General features: G+C 45.5%; 2 protein-coding genes and 1 long non-coding RNA gene across 18 annotated transcripts in view; 1 reads left to right on the top strand and 2 right to left on the bottom strand.

Annotated features, from left to right (window-relative positions):
• Positions 1-2,796, bottom strand: part of RIC8B (RIC8 guanine nucleotide exchange factor B) — a 122,046-nt gene extending 119,250 nt beyond the window's left edge. For 3 of the 7 annotated variants that reach the window (XR_010835909.1, XR_010835910.1, XM_067010047.1), the window contains exon 1: positions 2,255-2,789. Coding sequence is in view for 3 of the 7 variants with exons in the window: in XM_067010047.1 (XP_066866148.1) it covers positions 2,255-2,338 (84 nt within the window). In the remaining 4 variants the exon portion in view is untranslated. Of the gene's footprint in view, positions 1-2,254 lie in introns of all 7 variants that reach the window. The other 4 variants (XR_010835911.1, XR_010835912.1, XM_059082009.2 and 1 more) reach the window with 2 other exon arrangements.
• LOC136792291 (uncharacterized) overlaps positions 2,185-20,297 on the top strand; it is a 29,144-nt gene continuing 11,031 nt past the window's right edge. The window contains exon 1 of the long non-coding RNA XR_010835916.1: positions 2,185-2,394. This is a non-coding gene — a long non-coding RNA (uncharacterized lncRNA). The remainder of the gene's footprint in view (positions 2,395-20,297) is intronic.
• Positions 13,043-20,297, bottom strand: part of RFX4 (regulatory factor X4) — a 161,319-nt gene continuing 154,064 nt past the window's right edge. For 9 of the 10 annotated variants that reach the window (XM_059082001.2, XM_067010031.1, XM_067010032.1 and 6 more), the window contains one exon: positions 13,380-14,650. In XM_059082001.2, the coding sequence (XP_058937984.1) occupies positions 14,378-14,650 (273 nt within the window). In that variant the 3' untranslated portion in view covers positions 13,380-14,377. Of the gene's footprint in view, positions 14,651-20,297 lie in introns of all 10 variants that reach the window. The other variant, XM_067010034.1, reaches the window with a different exon arrangement.

Genomic DNA, 20,297 nt, shown 5'->3' with positions numbered 1-20,297 from the left:
ACACACTGGGCATTACAATTTTAAAGCCATTCCCAATGTGAAAGGAGAGCTGGGGATGTCCAGAACTTAAGCTCTGACAGCACTTGGCCAGGAGAGGTAAGTGGAAACCAACCTGGAGGGAGATCAAGGAGAGGAAGAGATCAACTGGAGGAAGCAAATCTGGAGTTCTAATTAGTTTAGCCATGAAGGGAAGGAGAAAATATTGAAGGAGGAGATAAGATCCAGTTGGAGGTTTTTTCCTCCTCCCTTCTGCATAGAAGAAAGTTCCTATTTATTGCTGGATACCTGGGATATAATAAGTGCTAAATAAACACTAGTTGATTCAATACAATGGCCAACTTTTCTGCTGTATTTCTTTCTTTTGAAAGTCAGTTTGTAGCTGCCTCAAATCTTTTTTGGAAAGCAATTATAAATCAAGTTGAATGAATATACAGTCGGGCCTCCATATCTGCAGGTTCCACATCCGTGAATTCAACCAACCATGGATCAAAAATATTTGGAAAAACAATTGGAGAAAGTTCCAAAAAGCAAAACTTGAATTAACTGGCAACTAGCTACAAAGTATTTGCATTGTATTTACAACTATTTACATAGCATTTACATTGTATTATTAGTAATCTAGAGATGATTTAAACTATAAGGGAAGATGTGTGTAGGTTATATGCAAATACTATGCCATTTTATATAAGGGACTTAAGCATCCATGGATTTTGGTATCCATGGGGGAGGTACAGGGTCCTGGAACCAATCCCCTGCAGATACCAACGGATGACTGTAATCTCCACAATATGCACATCTGTGCATTAAATGAATTTCTCCTAAATTACGCAGATATGCAACAGTAAAGCATATCAGAAAGTGAGGAAGCTAAGATATGAATAGAACTGAATCCATGCATCCTCCCAAAGAAAGCAGCATAGTACTGTAAAAGAGCAGTCAGAAAACCTAGATTCAAATCTCAGCCCCATCTCTCAATGACTGTGTGGACTTGAGGTAACATCATCCTAAATTTTATCGTTTGTGAAATGGGAATACCACCACTTTCCTCATAGGATTGTTGGGAAGATTAAATGGGAGTGAAGGTGCCTTATTTTTTTATCTTCTCCACATAGAGCAGAAATGGCATACTGGCAGCTCAACAATACAAAGTGTATGGAAGTGCAGTGGTGGGCACACAGCAAACACAGAAAGGGAAATTATGAACGGAGGCAAATGAAAGGAAGAAAGATGTTATACCTAGGGTGTGACATGGTGTTGGGTGTGTTTTCACAGAAGTCAGTTATTTCTATAAAGTGGTCTTCTAAATGGAAGAATAAAGGTGTGGTATGTTACCTTCAAGAGTGAGCATATAAAACTCCTGGAAGGTAAAGTAATGGAGAGCTAACGGGTCTTGAAGAGACATTCAAAGAAGTGACTGAGATATATAAGATACCTTTTTACTGCAGAGTTGTAAAGTGGAAAGAATTAATACCTAGGTTAGAATTCCAACTCAGAAGTATGACCTTGGGCAAGTTACTTAACCGATCTAGAATCTCAGTTGCAAAATGCAGATAAAACCTCACAGGACTGCTGTCAAGATTGAAGGAGATAATGGATGGGAAAGCTGTTAATGTGATACAAACAACAGGTATTATTAGGAGTTAGTCTGCCCCCAGTTACAACATAGTATGTCCATGACCTTGGCGTGATTTCAGTTCCTAGTGCCTCGGTTTTCTCATCTATAAAATGGGGAGGACGATGCTATCTACTCTGTAAACTCTCTAAGAATCAAGTTGGACCATATATATGAGACATCACGCCTTGAAAACTGTACAGTGCTGTACGTATATAAGGAACTGCCATCGTGGCCGATACGTTTTATGCATGTCAAGGCCCCTGTTTATAGACAGAAACACGTTATTTTTAAGCTATGCAGGTGAGGAAGACTCGCGTGCATTTATGCAGCCATGAGAGGGGCACAGACGCACGCTCACGGATTCCGGGGGTGTGACTTGCACGCTTGAGAAGAGGACCGTGGGACAAACTGCTGGGCCGGAATCAGAGGGGTGGGCGCCAGGGTGGGGGCGGGGGGGGTGGATACAGGATGCACGGATGGAAAAGTCTGGGGGCACAAACACGCATGCCCAGGCCGGAAACGTTTTCAGGGGAGCAATGCGCATCCCCGGAATGAGGGGGGTTGGGAGGGATGCGATGTGCAAGCCCGGGGGGCGGCCCGAAGGTGCTATACCGCACGCCCGGGGCCAGGACTCTTTACCTTATCGCTGTAATCCCTCAGGACCCTCTCGATAGCCCCCGCCTCGCCGGCCCGGACGATGTAGAGGGCGCGCTCCTCATCCATGGCCGCAGGTGCGGGGGAGCCGCGGCCGCTCTGCGCGCCCAAGCCGCTGCCTCCAGGTAAACGCCTCGCGCCCCCGCTCGCTCGCTTCTTCCCAGCTTCCTTCCTTCCCTCCTTCCCTCCCTCCCTCTGCCTCCAACCCGCCAGCCTCCGCCCGGGCAGGCCCGACGTCACCGCCCCTCAACTTTCACCCCGCGACGTCACCGGTCCCCCAGCAACCGGCGCCTCGCGGCCACCCCAGACAAGGCCCAGGACTCGGTAGAGGCCTGGAGAACGGCCTGAGTGGGGAGTCAGGCCCGAGGCCCTGCTAGCTTTCCTGCCTCTCCCTCCCTCGGAGAAGAGTCCGGCCTTTTACGTGTGCTTTCACAGACAGAACTGCTCTCTCCTGATCCTCCTATATGAATCATTCTCCTCAGCTGACGAGAGCGACCCGGCTCTTCCCCGCCCCTCTAAGAACCAGCAGCTAAATGGACTACAATTCCCTGCGTGCAATGGAGTCACTCCACTCTTCCATCTAACTTACCGGAGTGCCGAATGGCATGTCGGGATTAGTAGTCATCCAGCGGGAAAGACTTCCCTCCAAAGGCATGCTGGGAACTGTGGTCCTGGCGTAGGCCGGAAACCGGAGTCCGGCGGCCGCCTGAGGCCAGCGGCCCAGAGACCGTTAGGGGGAGGGCCTAAGCGTCGGCTCTGCCTCCTTTTTGTTCCTTACGGAGCTGACCGTCCTGCTCGAGCCTTTGCTGGTTGTACTGGTTGACAGCCGCGGAGACTGGCACCCCTTGGTGGGAACTGTCATGCACCGGTTTAATTCGCTCTTTTCTCGTTTAGCGGTTTCAGTCTCTTTGAAATTCTTTCCTTTCTTCCTTGTTTGCGGTCATGCTATGTATTCAGCTACAATAATGTGGGAAACTGCAGGCAGTTCTCGGATAAAAAGGGGACTTCGCGGTTTTTTGCCTTAATAATAATAGCCGCCTTGTATCGCGTGCCGCTGGGACTGCAGACTCAGAGTTAGGTGATTTCTCACGACACTTGAGATATTTGTGGAACCGTAGGAACCCGAATAGGTTAAGTAATTTGTCCTAAGTCACATAGGCCAGTAAATGGGGAATTCGAGATTTGTATCAGCGTCTTTCCGCAAAGGCAGCTGCTCTACAACCGCTGGTAAATGTGATAATACGGATATACTAGTAACGGTAGTGATGGTGATAATGATGGAGGCTCACATTTGCTCAGTGTTTGCTACATGCAGACATTGTTACATACTTTACCTGTGTTATCTCAGTCAATTTCTCACAAATTAAGTCAACAAATATTTGAGCATCTATTCTGTGCCAGGCACTGTTCAATACCGTTGAATACTGTTCGGTATGTTTACAGTGGACTCAAAATGAAGTCCCTGCTGTTGTGGAGCTTCCATTTTAGTGCTTAATCCTATGAGGGAGGTACTATTCTCATTTTAATATGAGGAAACTGAGTATTGGAGAGGTTAATAGATTAATTTACCGAGGTTGCAGAATTTGGAAACTGAATTTGAACTCAGAACCTATCTATGCTCTTTCTGCTCTCCCAAGCTATTTGCTAGAGAGTGGATGAATTCTCCAAGTAACTTTCAGTTTTCCATTCCAAGCAGCCTTTACCAGAATCATCTTTCATGCCAGCCCTGCTTGCCTCTCCCTCTTGAGCTGTGCTGAAGAGGAATTAGAGGGGGCAAAAATTTATTCATCTAATAATTATTGAGGTTTTTCTATGTGTCAGACATTGTGCTAGGCTCTGAGAACTTAGAAATAAAAACAAGTATGTAATCTGAGCTCATGGCGATTTTGGTCTTTCTGTGGATTAGACTTTTCACACAGCAAACCTTTCCTTTATTGAGCATATTTGTTGAGCCGGGTATTGGGGTAAGTGCTGTGTCCATAATAAAGTCAGAAAGATTTTAATCTATCTCTTTACAAAGCATGGAAAAGTCACGGTATAGTAAGCTGTATTCCTTAGGTAATAGTAATATCTTCCAGTTATTTTTTTAATCATTTACAAAACATTTTAATATACACCGTCTCAGTGGATCATTGAGGGGAAGGTATTGTTCCCATTTACATATAGGAAATCAGGCTCAGATTAGCTAAATTACACCAACTGGGACTCATACGGAGAGCTGTAATGTAAAATATTTGGGTGCTTACTCTCTGTCCAGTACTGTACTACGTGCTTTTTGGGTAACCATATATTTATTTTTGGAGCAAGGGCTCCTGCGCAGGATACTAACAAGCATAAAGTATCTGAGTAGAGATGTTTCCTTTAAAGAGGGTCTTATACACATGTGTTTGAAATGCCTGTTTACCAGAAATAGGCTATGTTTTTAGGCTCCAACCCTATACTTCTAAAAAGAGATTTAAAAAATGTGAAACCACATGAATTAATGGCTTGGGAAATTGCACTTTAGTAAATCTTAATTAAGCACCAATATTCTGATTTTATAAATCAAAAGGATCTTTGACTCTAATTCAAGTCATCCTTTGACCACTGACGAGACTCTGGTCCCAGAAAAATTAAATGACTTGTCCAAAATCAATAGTTAAAAGTAGACTCCGGGACTAGAGCCTAGACTAGCTAAATCCTGGGTCACTACATCACTTTACCACCCTGAATATTTAGTTATGTGATACTTTCAGTGACTAGAGTCTCTGGTCCAGTGGTAACTCCAGTTCCTGTTGATTCTTGCGTGGCTTGGTGCCAAGGAATTAGGATTTAGAGCCTGGGTAATCAAAGCAACAAATATTTATTCACAAGTCACTGCTCTGAGATGTAGTAATATAATTCTGTACATATATATGAATAGTGCTTTACTGTTCTCAAAATATCTCCACGTAGATCATCTGATTTAATCCTTGTAAAAGCTGAAAAATGCAAGGTCAGTAGGACAGGCACTATCTTCCTTTTTACAAAGAAAAGGGAAGTTCAGTGTGTTGATTAGCTTGCTCATAAGCAATAAATGTGCTAATAAGTGGTATAGTTAAGGGCTAGAAACACTCTGGGCTCTGACAGCATAAAATGTTATGAACTTTTAGGTCAGGGCCAATGAAAAGCCCTGCAAATAGTGACTAGTCATTTATTTTCGACTTTGATATATCCTGCAGTGGCATTTTCTCTGCTGTGACAATGGACTAGTTGGAATGTGCCAAATTGAGGGTCTTAAAGGAGCACCTGGTGCTAACAGCTTTTAGAACCCAAATCTTTAACCTGTAATACTGTTTATACATTTTCTTTAGAAGAAAGCAGAAATTAAAAAACTAAACAGCTTGGTCTAGTCGCTACAGCTCCAGAATTGGAGTTCAGAGAATTTCGCTAATTCAAGATATAAACTGTCAGTCAACATCCACTGTGCCACTATGTGAGGCTACTCTCTCAATCTCTCTTAAGCCATGGTGTCCTCAGCTGTAAAATAAAGGGACTGATCCAGATAGAATCTTGGTTCTCTCTCAGTTCTAAAATTTTGTGATTCCAAGGACAACAACAAAACCACATTTGAACACGCTCATTCGTTTTTTGTTTTTTTTGCGGTACGCGGGCCTCTCACTGTTGTGGCCTCCCCCGTTGCGGGGCACAGGCTCTGGACGCGCAGGCTCAACGGTCATGGCTCACCGGCCCAGCCGCTCCACGGCACGTGGGATCTTCCCGGACCGGGGCACGAACCCGTGTCCCCTGCATCGGCAGGTGGACTCTCAACCACTGCGCCACCAGGGAAGCCCAGCCCTAAACATGCTCATTCTTTAGACAAATCTGTTAATGAGAGTGAGGTTGTACGTATCAATGTGTGCAAATCAAAATATCAATATGATACATGCAAATCATTGCTTGGGCATACCTGCAAGGATTCTGATTCAGTTGATCTGTGGTGAGGCCTGGGTATTGGTAGTTTGAAAAGCTTCCCGGTTGATTCGAATGAACAGCCAGGGTTGAGAACCACTGGACTAATATTCTGGTAGAATATCCACCACTAAACTAATTTTTTGCTAGACTACCAAACTTAGGTGCACGTGACTCACTAATTAGTCTTTGAGAAATCAGAAAAATATAGCAAGGTAAAAGTTATCTTAATTTCATTTTCTATCAAGAATGAAGTCTCCCTTCTGTAGCAAAGTTAATTAACATGATTTGTACCTTTAACAAATATTTGGTGCTCATTGGAGCACAGCACTGTCTTAGGTACCATAAAAAAGAAAAACAGTAAAATCAATTGATCCTGTTCTTTGGGGATATAAAAAACATCCAGGCAATCAGCAAATCGTTTCTACTGATAGGTAGGAACAAATTAAATGTAAATATTATGCAAATCAAAGTAAGATAAACATTGATGGAAGAAGAGTAATCAGAGAAGCCTTCTTGGAGGAGGAGAACTATATAGAGAATAGTACAGAGAGCTTAGAGGGCTAGCAGATAGGGGGAAATGCCAGGAGAGAAGTTCAGGAGGCCAAAACTAATGAAACACTTGTTGAGAAATGATAACCAACTTGGTTGAATTTGAAAGCCAGCAAGGGAGATTCCTTAGAGGTCAATTGGTCAGTGGAATAAGGAAAAATTTAATTTGAGAGACATTTCATTATCACTTTTGACTCTATAACCAGCCAATCCAACTTGAGTTTACAACATGTTACATTCCTGAAAACTATCTCGCAATACCATACGACACAAATAGAACTGGGAGACAGAAGAGGGTCTGTTGCCGACTGGTGTCAAACCCTTGTCCACGTTATTTTATTTTCTCAGGATTTTATTTATAAAATTAGAGTTTAATTAGATGACTTCAGAGCTTTTTTTTTTAAACCCTTAGAAATTTATGACTACTTGATCCAGGCTTTCAGCACCTTTATGAGGTTCCTCCATAGTATTCCCAGTATTCTAATTGCTAAAATTGAGCCCACGCTGTTAGTCCTTGGCTAATGTACCTATAGTTATTCAATACTGATTGACTGTCCACAGTGGGGCTCTCAAATTAGGCACACAAAATGGGCACTGCCCTTCAGGAGTTTTTATTTATCCAAGAGCTGGAATGTGGGTCAGACCTATTTGCATCTCGCTGGCTTGGAATCCCATCCAAACACCTCTTGGGAAAACCCAGCGCTTTGGGTGGCAATGCTGTAATGTGGCGAAAGAAGTTGGACTGGGAATTGGAAAACCTGGTTTTTAGTCCAAACTCACTGTGTGAGTCTTAGAAGCCCATCATTTGTCAAATTCCTTAAAACCCTTCTGGCAACCAGTTTTTTGTATCTCAGAGGAAGACTTGAAAGCCAAAGGACTCTACTTGCCCTCTTTGAGCGTTGATTTTCTCAACTGTGATGAACATAATAATATCTACTTTGCAGGATGTCTTTAGGGTTAAAGGAGATGGCTGTCAGAGTGGCCAGCACAGCAGACCTGGCATGGAGTAGCCACTCAAATGTTAGCTGAACTGGAGTACAAAATGCAACCTCCCTCACAATGATGTTGGAAGATGTGGGGACAAAGGTCATGTTATTCCTATCGATGCACAAATGCTTGAGTTTTGTTGTTGCTGATGTTGTTTTTAAGAACAGAAAAGTAATTCCAACACACTGCTTTGATCTTTAAACCTTGACGTTAATGTCTTTATCACTGACACGCTTTAATATAAGACAATTTGGGGATAGTGACTATCATATATGTGTCTATGTAAGTAAGAAGCCTAAAACACTACACACACACACACACACACACACACACACACACACACACACACCCCATATCAATGTCTTTGCAATTAAGCTTTTGAGATTCACATGTCAGAGGAAATATATTCTCACAGTCCTTCTTCCCGTCACTTCCTTTTTAGCTCTGTATGCAGTAAAGCATTAATTTACTTACCAACATTTGACTAAACTCTTAAGGTTCAACCCTAGGAGGAGGTGGCCGTGGACAAAGGATTATTGTCATTCATCATCAACACATTTTAGTCTTCCCCTCCAGTTGCCTATGAAGGATTAGCATTTCCCTGAAAGGAGGAGGACAGAATAAATTGCATCTCCCGCCAAAGAACTGCCAGCTCCTTTCAGCTGGGGGCACATACCGGGAGCTTTTCCCATATTAGTCAGCTTTATCTCAACTTTTGGGCAGTGCCTGCATCTGACTTTCATGGGTTTCAGGGTCAGTCAAAACAGAATTGTAGGGTTGTTGAGGTCAGAGGCCACTGCTGTCAAAGGGTAGTGACCTGAACAGCAAGAGGGAGCCAGCGCCCCCCTCCACCCCCTCCAATGACTTCATTCTAGTGAATACTTGGCTCATTGCACCTCCCCTGCAGAGCTTTTTTTTGACCTAGTAATAAAAATCCTCCTGTGACCTGGTATTTTTTTTTTTTTACATTATTATTTTCTTTTGTTCCTGTTTCTCTGTAGAATGACCAAGTCTTGGTCCTTGATAACGTATTGGTTTGTATGTACCCTGGGAAGTGATGGAGGGAAAGCTGGTCTGCTGTTAACTTACAGTGAGTGGATGCCACCTCAGGTGCAGCTTACAACCTGCCTTCATTTAACACACAAAACTTTCCCAGAACTTGTGAAACTCTCTTCAACCCCAGCAGATTCTCTTACCACGGTCAAGGTTGATTTAAAAACTGCAAAGCCACTTAGGAGAGAGGAATGGGGGTGGGGTGGGGTGGAAACAAAAGTAGGAAGGAGGAAGAAGGCAGGGCGCTATAGCAGAAAGAGCACAGGCTCTGGGAGTGGGGCAACATAGTTTCCACATCCCAGCTCTGCCATTTACTGTGTATGACTCTGGCAGGGCACTAAACTGCTCAGAGCCTCTGTCTCTCCACCTGTAAAGAGAAATGATTATAGCGCCGACACATCTCAAGGAGGTTTTGAGAAGTGGAGAGGATGCCTCTGATGGGCCTGGCATGCAGCAGACCCCCAGAAACGGGAACCTCTATGGAGTGAGGCAGAGCTGTTTCAGGAATGGACCATATGTCACTCAGTGGGAGATGAGGAAAGCGTGTCTCATTTAAAGCTTGTCCTTCTGTCTTGACTACATTTCAGTTCTTAAGAAGACATTTTGCAGTTTGTTTCCGAGAGTTGTAGCCCAGGCCAAGACATTTCGGATTCCGTCTCTGGTGGGGGCATCGTTTGGCAGTTCTCTGAGAATTCACTCTTCTGAACTTCTCTCAGTGGCTTTCCCTTCTATCAGGAGACTATCTTAAATATCAAGGATCAGCACTGCAGCTGCTTCTGAGGCTGATGCTCTCACCCCTGCTGTGTCGGTCAGACCTCGTTATTTTTCGTAATAGTTCTTAAAACAACTGGTTTTAGCTCTGGAGGCATTTATGATGACAAAACGGAGGAATAAAACTGGGGAGCCCTATTTCTCCCACCCACCCTCTTTCTTCACCCACACTCTTTTCCTAGCAACAGCTCTTTTCTCAACTCTTGGGCCTACGTCTTCCGTCCCACCTACACCAGTAGCAGCAAAATATGGGGGTGAGAAGGCTGGAGTGGGGGGTGGTCGAGGTGCAGGAGGAGGAAGGGGGGAAGAGCTTCAGGGAGGAGGCTGGTGAAGCACAAAAGGTTCTGACCTCCTTGGAAGAAGAGGAAACCACAAGGGCTGGCTTAGCTTGGGAGGCTGCCAAGGAACTGAAGCAGAGAAGGGCCAGGTTAGGAGGGCAGGCGGCAGAGTGGTAGGGAGGTGGGCTGGGCTGAAGGACAAACAAAACAGTACAGTCAGGGAAAGGTTTGTCAGCTGGGGGGAAACTGTGAACAGTGTGGATGACTGGCATCTGCCACTCTGTAAAAAAGAAACTTGGGGTGCCTATTCGGGGAAGAGCAGTCCCTGGATCTTAGGACTTCAAGGTGGAAGGGGTTGTGTTTCTCAACCCTGCCTGCATATTAGAATCATCTGGGGAGCTTAAAAGACTACTGATTCCCCATCACATTCCAGGTCAAGTATTGACTGTGGGTGGGTCCTGCCTATCAGTATTTTTATAAAGTTGACAGAATAACTCTGACGGGCAGCCAGGGTTGAGAACCGCTGAAGTCCAGTCCTACTTACAGCAGGAATGTCCCTTCTATAACATCTCTGGTGGAACCAAGATTTAATCTCAGTCCTGCCTCACTTTGAAGCCAGTAAGTACATCCACCTTTTTTCTTTTAAGCTTCCTATGACGATGGTGTGCATTCTTCAGACTCTTGACTAAGTCTGAACTCTGAGCTTCAAGAGACATACAGCTGCCCCTCCCCACACTCCTTCCCCTGTAATAAGGGGAGACTAGCCCCTTCCCAGGATTTTTTAAAAAAATCTTTCGATTCTGCCTTTAAGGGGGTATGAGAGGCTGGGACAAATAGCCTGTTTGTTTTTGCTTTTTCCTTCTCCAGATTCACTTCAGACATTTTGATTGATGTCACTTGAAAGCAAATATTCAGGACAAGTCTGGAGGGAGGGGGAAATAGCAGGAGACTGCCATCCCCAGTGGAGTCCTGTAAGAGAGGGTGGGACTGGATACGAGGAAGAGGTGTTGCTTGGTGATGGTGGTGCAGGTATATGGAACTCAGCTCCTGGGCATGAACCGCAGCCCGTTTCTTTAGCACCAGCTGGTGGAGCCGTCGCCTTCTCTCTCCTTGCTGCCTTCCTGAATCACTGCCCAGCTGCCAGTCTGTTCTTTGTTTTCCCTAAGCTGTCCACCCTCCTCACCCAGATCTGCCCACCCTGGTCCATCAGCACACAGACTATAATTCAGGATGTCACAGTCATAGAGCAGGTCCGCTTGAGGTCCAGTGGGGAGGTGAACCCTCCAAGGTCACATGGTGGCAAAGCCACGGCTCCCTTTCAGTTCTCTTCCCATGATTTCGGCCCCTCTCCTCAGTGAGGTTGGGCTCACTCGATGGCAGACATTTTTGATTGGTCTGTAACTGGGCTGCTGTCTCCGAGGGGCCACAGATCCCCTTTCTTTCCAGACCTGGGCTATACTAGAGGCCTGACAAGGACACAGCAGGATGGGTGCCTAGGACACCACAGGCCTGTGACGTGGGCGAGCCATCCTGGCTGCTGTTCATGACTTCAGCCAGCTTCAAGCTGGCCAAGTCCTTTTCAGAGAGAGTCCTGAAGAGGGCAGGGTCCCTTTATTGCCAAGACTCCTCTGTGCACCCTCTGACAAGCGGCTGGCCCCGCTCCCAGCTGCCAGCCTTGCCCATTCCCTTCCTGGTGGCTGGCTAGGGGCCACCAGAGGGAGAGAAGATGCAGCTGAGTCATGAGCTCACAGCAGCTGTTGTCTTCTCCTAATCAGATCCCTCTGTGTTCTGAAGTGGAAGCTTTAGAACAATTGGGAACATAAGCAGTACGCTAAACTCCCAAGATATGGGGACCTTGTGCTCTGGAGAGAGAGCGCCCAGTGGCCACTTGCCTCATCTGAAGCTGCCCCCTTCCTCCTACGGCGCTGATGACTCCCGGTTCTCCACTGTGCTGTGACGAGGAGGCCCTTAGTCTCTCCTCTGCAGAGTTCCTCGAGCAACCACTCTATTTTCTGGGATTCAAGCCCTTGTTGATTGTGACTACTTTTGCCTAAAATATCTGTGCATTTAAAGAGCTTGTGGTTGTTACTTGTACATGGGTGTTGTTTATTCTGTGCTGCTGCTACCTGGCTAGAGAATTTGGCAATTGCTTAGTTTTTTTGTGCTTAGTAGGTCGAAAGTCAGACTTACTACACCCATTCGTCTGTGGGGCATGAGCTTCGGATTGCAGGAGGGCAATAGGTCTGGTTCTTCTTAGGCTTATTTTCAGTGACTAAATATGAAATTTTATTCATCCTCTCCCTTATTTGCCTCATATAAAGCCAACTAATGGACCTTGGCTGAAAGAGCAAACTAATTTACCATCAGAGAGTGAAATCCAACATCTGCTTTCTTTTGGTAGAGCAACATAGCTAATTTTTTTTTTAAAGGGGATGCTTTGTAAAATGTATAATTTTAATCCTAAAATTAAAATTTCAGGTATAAGTATGTTATGTAATAGCAAGTAAGAGCTTGGCTTTAAAAATAAATCTTTCAAAATGCAAATTGAGTTGTCAAATTCTCATGCCGTTTAGTTAAAATAGTCACTACTGCCATTTCTGGAAATCTGTGGCTCTGAATTTCTCATAGATCCTAGACTCTTAACATTTGGGCAAAACATTTAATCATTTTCCCCTCTGTGTCCTCACTTCCCAACCCTAGAATCAAAATGCAGTTTTGGAGAAGAATTTGTTGGTACTTACTAAGTATTTAGTACTGTTACTGTTCTGTTCCAGAAGTTTATTGGCATTTAAAGCACTGTGCTTGAAATATCTTTACAACCAGTGATCATTAAAGCATAATGAACTAAGTACCAGGAGACCTCTTAATGATGCTGGTACTGAAGAATAATATTCCCTGCAAGAGCTGAAAGGCTCCTGCCCTTTGCTGACGCTAGCCATCATGAAAACTTCAGGTAAATCCTTGTATGTAGAACTGGTTCCCTACATCAGGCTGTGGGTACTAAATCGTCGTTTAAGGACTGCATGCATGGCCTATCCACATTTTAATGATGACAAGATCACAGGGAGCTGGATAAGCACAACCACAGAAGACCACTTAGTTTTGTTTTGCCTACTTATACCCTAAGTATTCAGAATGTCATTTATATTACACACACACAGAGGTCACTATCAAATACAAAATGAAAATGAAGAAAGCAGGTCATTCCAATACTTTTTATTTGAGTGTGAAACCATTCATATCTTGCACAACTGTACAGATAAAACTATTTCCATTTTAGCTGTAGACATGATTATCACACTGAGTGGTGTGATCAAATATTTTATTTACAGGACAATTGCTAAAACATCCGATGTCATGTTTCCATTTATTTCTTACCCATAGGGTAATAGGTCCACCATAATTTCTTGGTGTTTTTTATAATACAGAAATAAAACCTATGTTAATCTCTAACAAACCTCACAAATTGCTACAAATCTGACAGAAAAATGCCTACGAAAAGATTTTCCAAAAGTACAATACATTTTTATTTCCACACATACACAGTATAGTATAGGTTCAAAGGCACAGCTTTGATTTTTTTTTTTTTTCTATCAAAGTGTCGGAAATTATTATAGTCTTATGAAGGAACCATGAGAGTCATTTTCACACTTGGTGCTTGGTAAGTTAAAAGTTTGGTCCATTCAGTTTCACAGAGTTAATACAGCAGAGCTGAGTATGATACTCAATGCCATAAATCCACATTCTCACAGAACTTTAAAAACCCCTCTCCTGCCTTTTGCTGACACTAGCCATTGTGCAAACTTAGGACAAATACTTGCATGTAGAAGAACCGGTCCCCTACAAACCTCACTCAACTTAAGGCATACAGAACAGAGCAGGCCTCTTCCTTCCCTCTAAACAGTGCTTACATATCAAGACAATACAGGTACTGTGACAGACATGAGTATAACAGGGAATCTAGAGTTTCCAGATACCTCCGCTTAGCCTGGTGCTCCAGGAAGCAGTGATGACGCCACCAGGAAGAAGGGATGCTTAGGACATATCTGAGGGGCTGTCTGTTGTACAGTAAGATGACAGCCAGATGGGAAGGTGAATGCTCTTGGCTAAATTATGTGCCCATCCAAAAGCACAAACCAGATTCCGTCTCTAGTATCCACCCTTCAAGACTAAAGAGCTTTTGTCAACAGGAGAACAGGTAATTTACTGGGAATGGTTGCCAACATAAAGTGAAGGCATGGAACAGAGGGAAAAGGCACAGGTCGGCCTGCCCGCGATAGTGCTCTATACAGACAGTCAAGTCTGGCTTGGCTACAGGAACCCAACCTCACTGACTTTGAGTGAGTCCCATTTCTGAACTAAAGTTTATTCATCCCACACTGAATCCCAGCCTCATGTTCATTAGGAAAATGGATGCCTAGGAATAGTCCAGGAGTTATGATGTATTGAGATAAAATTCTTCTGGGGGGGGTGGGTGTTGAGTTTATTATTATTAATAATTATTATTAATATTAAATATGGATTCCTATGAAAGCAGTCACTTAGCCCATCCTGTGGAGGCCTCTCCGTTGATGTAAGCAAAGCCAGGAAAGTGTTGCATGTGCTCATACTCAGAATTCCTGCGCGTGGTCAGGGGTGTGTACATGTCACTAGAGTTTCCATACCTTGTGGAATGCACAGACGGGCTTGTGTAGCACGTGTTGGCTGTGGGCACCTCTGGCCATCGGGGGGTGACTGGGGTAGGATGCAGTCTGGGAGTACTGCTCATCAAACAAGGTTCCATCCGGGAAGTGGGGCTATTAAACGGGTACTTGTTGAGGGGAAAGAAATTCCACAAAGTTAAAATTAGCTTGAAGTTGCACATACACAATATCAGTCACGTTCACAGTTTAAGTTAAATTTCTTAGGACGCTGTTAATGAAAGTTGATGGGAATTAATCAGTGAAATTCTGAAAGATTGACTCTTGGTCTAGGAAGTACATAACAGGAGAAATGCAAAGGATTTCATAGCCAGAGCTAGGCTGATAGTCACTCAACCAAAAATGCTGACTTCGTGCTCTTAATCTGCAATATTTGGGGAAGTCAAACCCCAAAGAAGGCATAACCCCACTGGGAATACAGAAGACAGAGAGAGAGAGAGAGAGAGAGAGAGAGAGAGAGTGTGTGTGTGTGAGAGAGAGAGAGTGTGTGTGTGTGTGTGTGTGTGTGTGTGTGTGTGTGTACAGGAGGAACAGCATGTCCAAATAGATACGGATATATGGAGGGATGGTTTTGAGCTTTATCATTTAGGAGATGTGATAGGTCCCACTCCATCAACCCAAGAGAACAATACTGCCAAGAAAAACACAATGACATCATTAAAAATAGCATTTTACAGTTGAATTCAATTATGAACTGCAACCTAAAAGCAGGCTTTTGAAGAGGAAGCAAGTCAACAGCTTCAAAGGTTATTATTAGTGCCTATCATTCAGAGAACATCTCTCTTTTTGGTTCACATTCACTGAAGTCCTAGAATATATACAAGCAGGAAATGGTAAATTATTGGGCTTGGTGTGAATGTGGAAGAAGGAGTCAAGATAAGCCAACTGGGAGGGGAGGTGCTTTTATACGGGCCAGGAAAACAGGTGTTAATAGCTACAAGAAGAGGGGAAGCCGTTCTGGAAAGAATCTCCGAATAAGAGGAGTGCCCGTGAAGTGCCGCTTCTTTTACATTCTTTTCAGTTACCGAGACAGCTATGCAAATAAGCCGCTTTTAGTACAATCAAAGGGGAGGAAGGGGAGGAGCTCTGGGCTCCCTTTGAGAGCTCCCGGTCGGTCGGCAGGCCAGACAACACAGATTTCCTTGCTGTGCTAAGGGCCCCCCCAACAAGAGCAGAAGCCAGTCAATAAGGGCGGCAAGGGCAACGAGTAGGGAGAGAGCCTGTGTGTGCAAATGTCGGAATTCTGCTCCCCATCTGTCTTCCCTGACAGTTGGAGAGTGGAGCCCCGAGGGGTTCGGTGGGAAGCTGCCCCCTGTGAGGGAGACAGACAGGCGGAAGCCTAGACAGCCAGGAGAAGGGGTTATGACAACAGTGGTGCCCCCTGTAGTCGAGCGGGCCAGAGGGGAACTGTTCTGCCTCTTTGAGTGGGAGCCCGAGGGGCAGCAGGGGAAAAGGCTGTTAGGCCCAAAGCATGCGAAGAGAACCAGCTATTCACAGGTCAAGGAGGAGGGCGCCAAGTTCTAGTAGTGAGGGTTTTGTCCTACCTAGGACAGACAACACGCCTGCCTTCCACAGTCAGGAGAACAGGTAGGAAAGAGGGAGAAGGGCATAGGTGGTATCTAGGAGCTGGGGGGAGAAGGCACCAAGGGGTGTTGCCAAGGAGACCAGGGACAGCATACGGAGCCTTTCATAATCCCCAAATCAGTTGTGTGTACAGCAGCCACGGTGGACCCTCGGGCCCAGGCAGTGGGATTCTAGCCTAGGACCCATTCTAAAGCCCAAAGAGACCGTACTGAGATTGGGTCCTGCCCAAGATAACAAGATCCCGGGTGTTAAACAGGTAATGTTAAGAAGTTTTATTACAAAATGGTCTCTAATTTCTTCCAAAAGGTGGCTTCCCCCTCCTGATAGTCTCTCAAGTAAGCTCCCCGGATGCATGTCCCTTCCTTGGCACAGAGGCTCCTCTCTGGTCCTTTGGCCTGCCCAGCTGGTTCCCACCTCAGAGAATTCTGTCCCACCTGTTCCCCTGCCTAGAACACTTCTTCCCCAACCCTACCCCCAAGCTCCTTCCATGCTTGCCTTTTCATCATTCTTCAGACCTCAGCTCAAAGGTCACCTCTTCAGAGAGAGGTTTCTGGACATCCTCCCTCTCCAAGATAAGTGCCTCACCCCCCATCTCTCCGGTCAGGATCTTAGCATCCTGCTTGTCAGCTGGCTCCTTCCACTGGCTTGTATTCCTAAGCTCCTGGTGGGGCTCTGTCATGTTGTCTACCATATGCCCAACATCTGAAATGATGCCTGGCACCTAGCAGGTGCTACATAACTTATCTGGTGAATGAACACTAGGATGTTACTGCTAGAAAGAACGATAGGGATCATATAATCCAACCCCATGTTGTACAGATGTTGCACAGAAAACTAGGATCCATAAAGTGAGGTGCCACATGGCAAGCTAGTGGGAGAGCTGGCAGAAAAGCCCGGTCCTGGGCTGGTACTTTCCTCCACATCAATCTGACTGGCCCAAACGAGCCATGACCCACCACAACTGAACTGCAGAGAATTCAGAGAGGAAGACACTCCTTTCCTGGAACACAGCCCATTAAACTTGAATCTCGCTGTCACTCTTCCTTTAAGCTCCCCCCTCCCCTACAGACCACAGGGTCTTACAACCCCGACCAGGCCTCAGCATGATGCTTCTGACAGAGTCCTACTTGCCTGGCTTGTGTAGGTACCATGTCCCCGTGTGGACTTGGAGGCTCCTCCCCACAGAACCCAAGAGAGCGTGTCTTTTGTGCCCAACCAAGGACCCTAGATGCAGCTGTGCCCAGGGGCTGTGTCACAGGCTCCAAAGAGTAATTGCCTGGAAATGAGGCTGGCTCAAAATATCTCCAATGTGACAATAAAATTCTGTTACCACAGAATCCGGCCTGGAAAATTCTGTCCCGTTAGGTCAGCTAATTGCAAATGAGTCAGTGACTCGTCTTCCCCGTGGTGAAGAGACCATTGAGAGCCGAGAGGCTGGAGTGCCGCTGCCTGGCCTGGCCATTAAAGCCACCAAGTGAGGCCTCTCTTTAGTCTGGCGGGAGCACCCGCCTCACCTTTCACACTTCACATCCGGGTTCACGCGGGCTCCTCGGGCCCGCTGGGCACAAACCCTGGGGTCCCGAGAGCTCTGCTCAGGATAAAGGCCCTTTTTGTTGAGGGCCCCTAACCAGAAGTTAGCCTTTTCTAGGTCAAATCCCACACTGTTGCTACTGATGTGAAAACGGAGATGAGTCACCAGTCCCCGCCCCGTGAGAGGTGTGCGAGGGGTGTCTGTGGGCACGTGTCTGTGCACGTGTGTGTGCACAAGTGGGCAAAGGTTCCCGGGCCGTGATGTGAATCCATCTCAGCTGAGCCTGACCCCGGGCCTCTCTGGAACCATTTTAGGAAGTGCTATTTTGAGAAGTGACTCCTCGCACCAAGGGCTGACTTTCCTGCACTTGGAGAGGGAAGAATGAGCCCTTTATCCCTGACCCTCGCCAAACGGACTGCTACTTGAGCACGGGTGAAAGGTGGCCCCCGTCGGGAGCACAAACTTTTCCTATGAAAGGCGGCTCTCACTGACCAAAGTTCTGCCAACAGGCACCCCCCCCCCCCAACCCAGGACACAGCTCCCCCAAGACTGTGCCAGACGGTCCACATCTGCTGAGCTCTTCGGGTCAGGATTGAGTTAATACATGTGAAACACTTGGAGCTTCCACACAGCAAGTTTTCAAAACGTGGTAACTGTTATGGATATTATTCTTCTTCACGTCATAGCATCGTGGTCCGCTAATGAAAGGAAGAGCCTTAGTGACTGACCACCTGGTCCTACCTCTCACTTTACAGATGAGGGAACCGAGGGCAAGAGACGGGAAATGATCTACGTGAGGTCACACAGCAACTTACTACCAGAGTAAGGATCCATTCATCCCTTCATTCATTGACAAGTATTTCCTGAGGACCCACCAAGGGCCAGGTCTATTCTGGGTCCTGGGAATAAAATGGTCAGAAAAAAAGGACCTGGTCCCTGCCTTCACAGAGCTAGTAGAGTTGAGGAAGACAGAAATTAATTCTATAATTACGAAAATATAATAACAGTGGTGTTACAAAGGACAATGATGAAAATATACACACAGAGTGTTAACTATGAGCTAGGCCCTGTTCTAACCTCTATTAACTCACTCAAACCTCACAACAACCCTATGAAATAGGTACTAGAATTATCTCCATTTTTCAGATGAGGAGACTGAGGCACAGAGCTAATCAGAGGCAGAGCTGAGATTTGAACTCAGGAAGCCTGGCTGTACAGTCAGAGATTTTATACCACTATGGTGGACTGCTTTTATTCTCTTGGGCCCAGGATGCTATCCCAAAGTGGAGCACGCTAAGCAAACTCTGTAGCAGTCACTGGGCCACTGAGATCGAGGACCCACTGGCCTCGGGCTGGTCCGCCGGAGTTGCTGTGAGAGCTGCGTGACCGGCTGGCAAGGCTGGGCCTTGGCCATACAGACGAGAAATGCGGAACAACTTTCTGGTCCACTCTACGTGTCTTTCTAGCCAGTTTGCTTCTGGTTGATCAAATGGCTTTTGAGCTCAAGGGCCCACTTCACATTCATGGCTGCTGACAGGGGAGAGGTTCCATGAATGTGTGTTGAATGAGGCTCAGAAGTACTTTGTGGCCATGTGTTTGGTTTGTTTTGTCTTTCTGGTTGGGCATGAGAATGGGGAACCTGGGAAAGGGCAGCTGATACCATCCCTTGTTCACTTCTTTTGGTGTGGACAAGGGCAGCATAGCAGCAAGGAGGGTGTTTTTCTGAAATAACTCAAACCTTACCCCGTGCGACCTGATTCATCTGGGCTCACTAATTGAGAAATTACGAGAATTCAAGCAGGACTGGAGGTTTACCTTTGTAGTACCCACAAAGAAAGCATGTCTTGTATAAATGAGTAGTATAAACAAGGGCACACAATGCCCTATTTCAAAAAAACAAATGACTTCACCGTTATTTTGTGTATATAAATGCTGGGATGTCTGCGATTACTGAACTTCACAGAGGTGTTGTTGTACCCGTTCTTTAAGGCAAACCTGGTAAGCATTTACTTGCAGAAGTTAGTTTCTCGTGCTAATGACCAACTGCATTCTTTAACCATATTCTATGGTTGTGATTCTTCTTCCATTCAGACTAATCTTTTCCCCACTGAGTCTGATGTAATGAAGTGTGATATTCAGTATTCAGGAGTGGAACGGCTTGACCTCTGCTCTGGAAAGCTAAAACTAATTAGCCCTGCAGTGGATTTTCCCCTATGTGCTCAACCTTAAACCAAAGTACCAGGAAAGGAAAGAAACACAGTATCTTGGGTGTGTGACTCTTCTCTTTGGGAACTTGAAACTTACTAAGAACAGCTGCAGTAACCTCTCCAATTTACCTCCCACCCTCCAAAACACACACCATGTGGTGTTCAGAGCCAGGGGCCTGGGGTTGAGATTTGGAGAATTTGCCTTTGAGTCGTCGGCTTTGTCACTTACTGGATGCTTGACCTGGGGCAAATTACCTTCTGAGGTTTTCCTCATCTTTAAAACCCGGGGAAAATGCCTTCTTCCTGAGGTTGCTCTGAGAATTAGGTGAGCCTCTATATTTGAAAGTGCCTGAAACAGTGCTTGACATATAAATGTTAATGAAAAACAAAACGAAGGATTCTTTGTCTTTAGACAGTACCCTCCCCAGGAGAAGT

Source organism: Kogia breviceps, chromosome 12, assembly GCF_026419965.1.
Source record: "Kogia breviceps isolate mKogBre1 chromosome 12, mKogBre1 haplotype 1, whole genome shotgun sequence".
Lineage (NCBI taxonomy): Eukaryota > Metazoa > Chordata > Mammalia > Artiodactyla > Physeteridae > Kogia > Kogia breviceps.
This window is presented reverse-complemented; position numbering and strand designations above follow the sequence as displayed.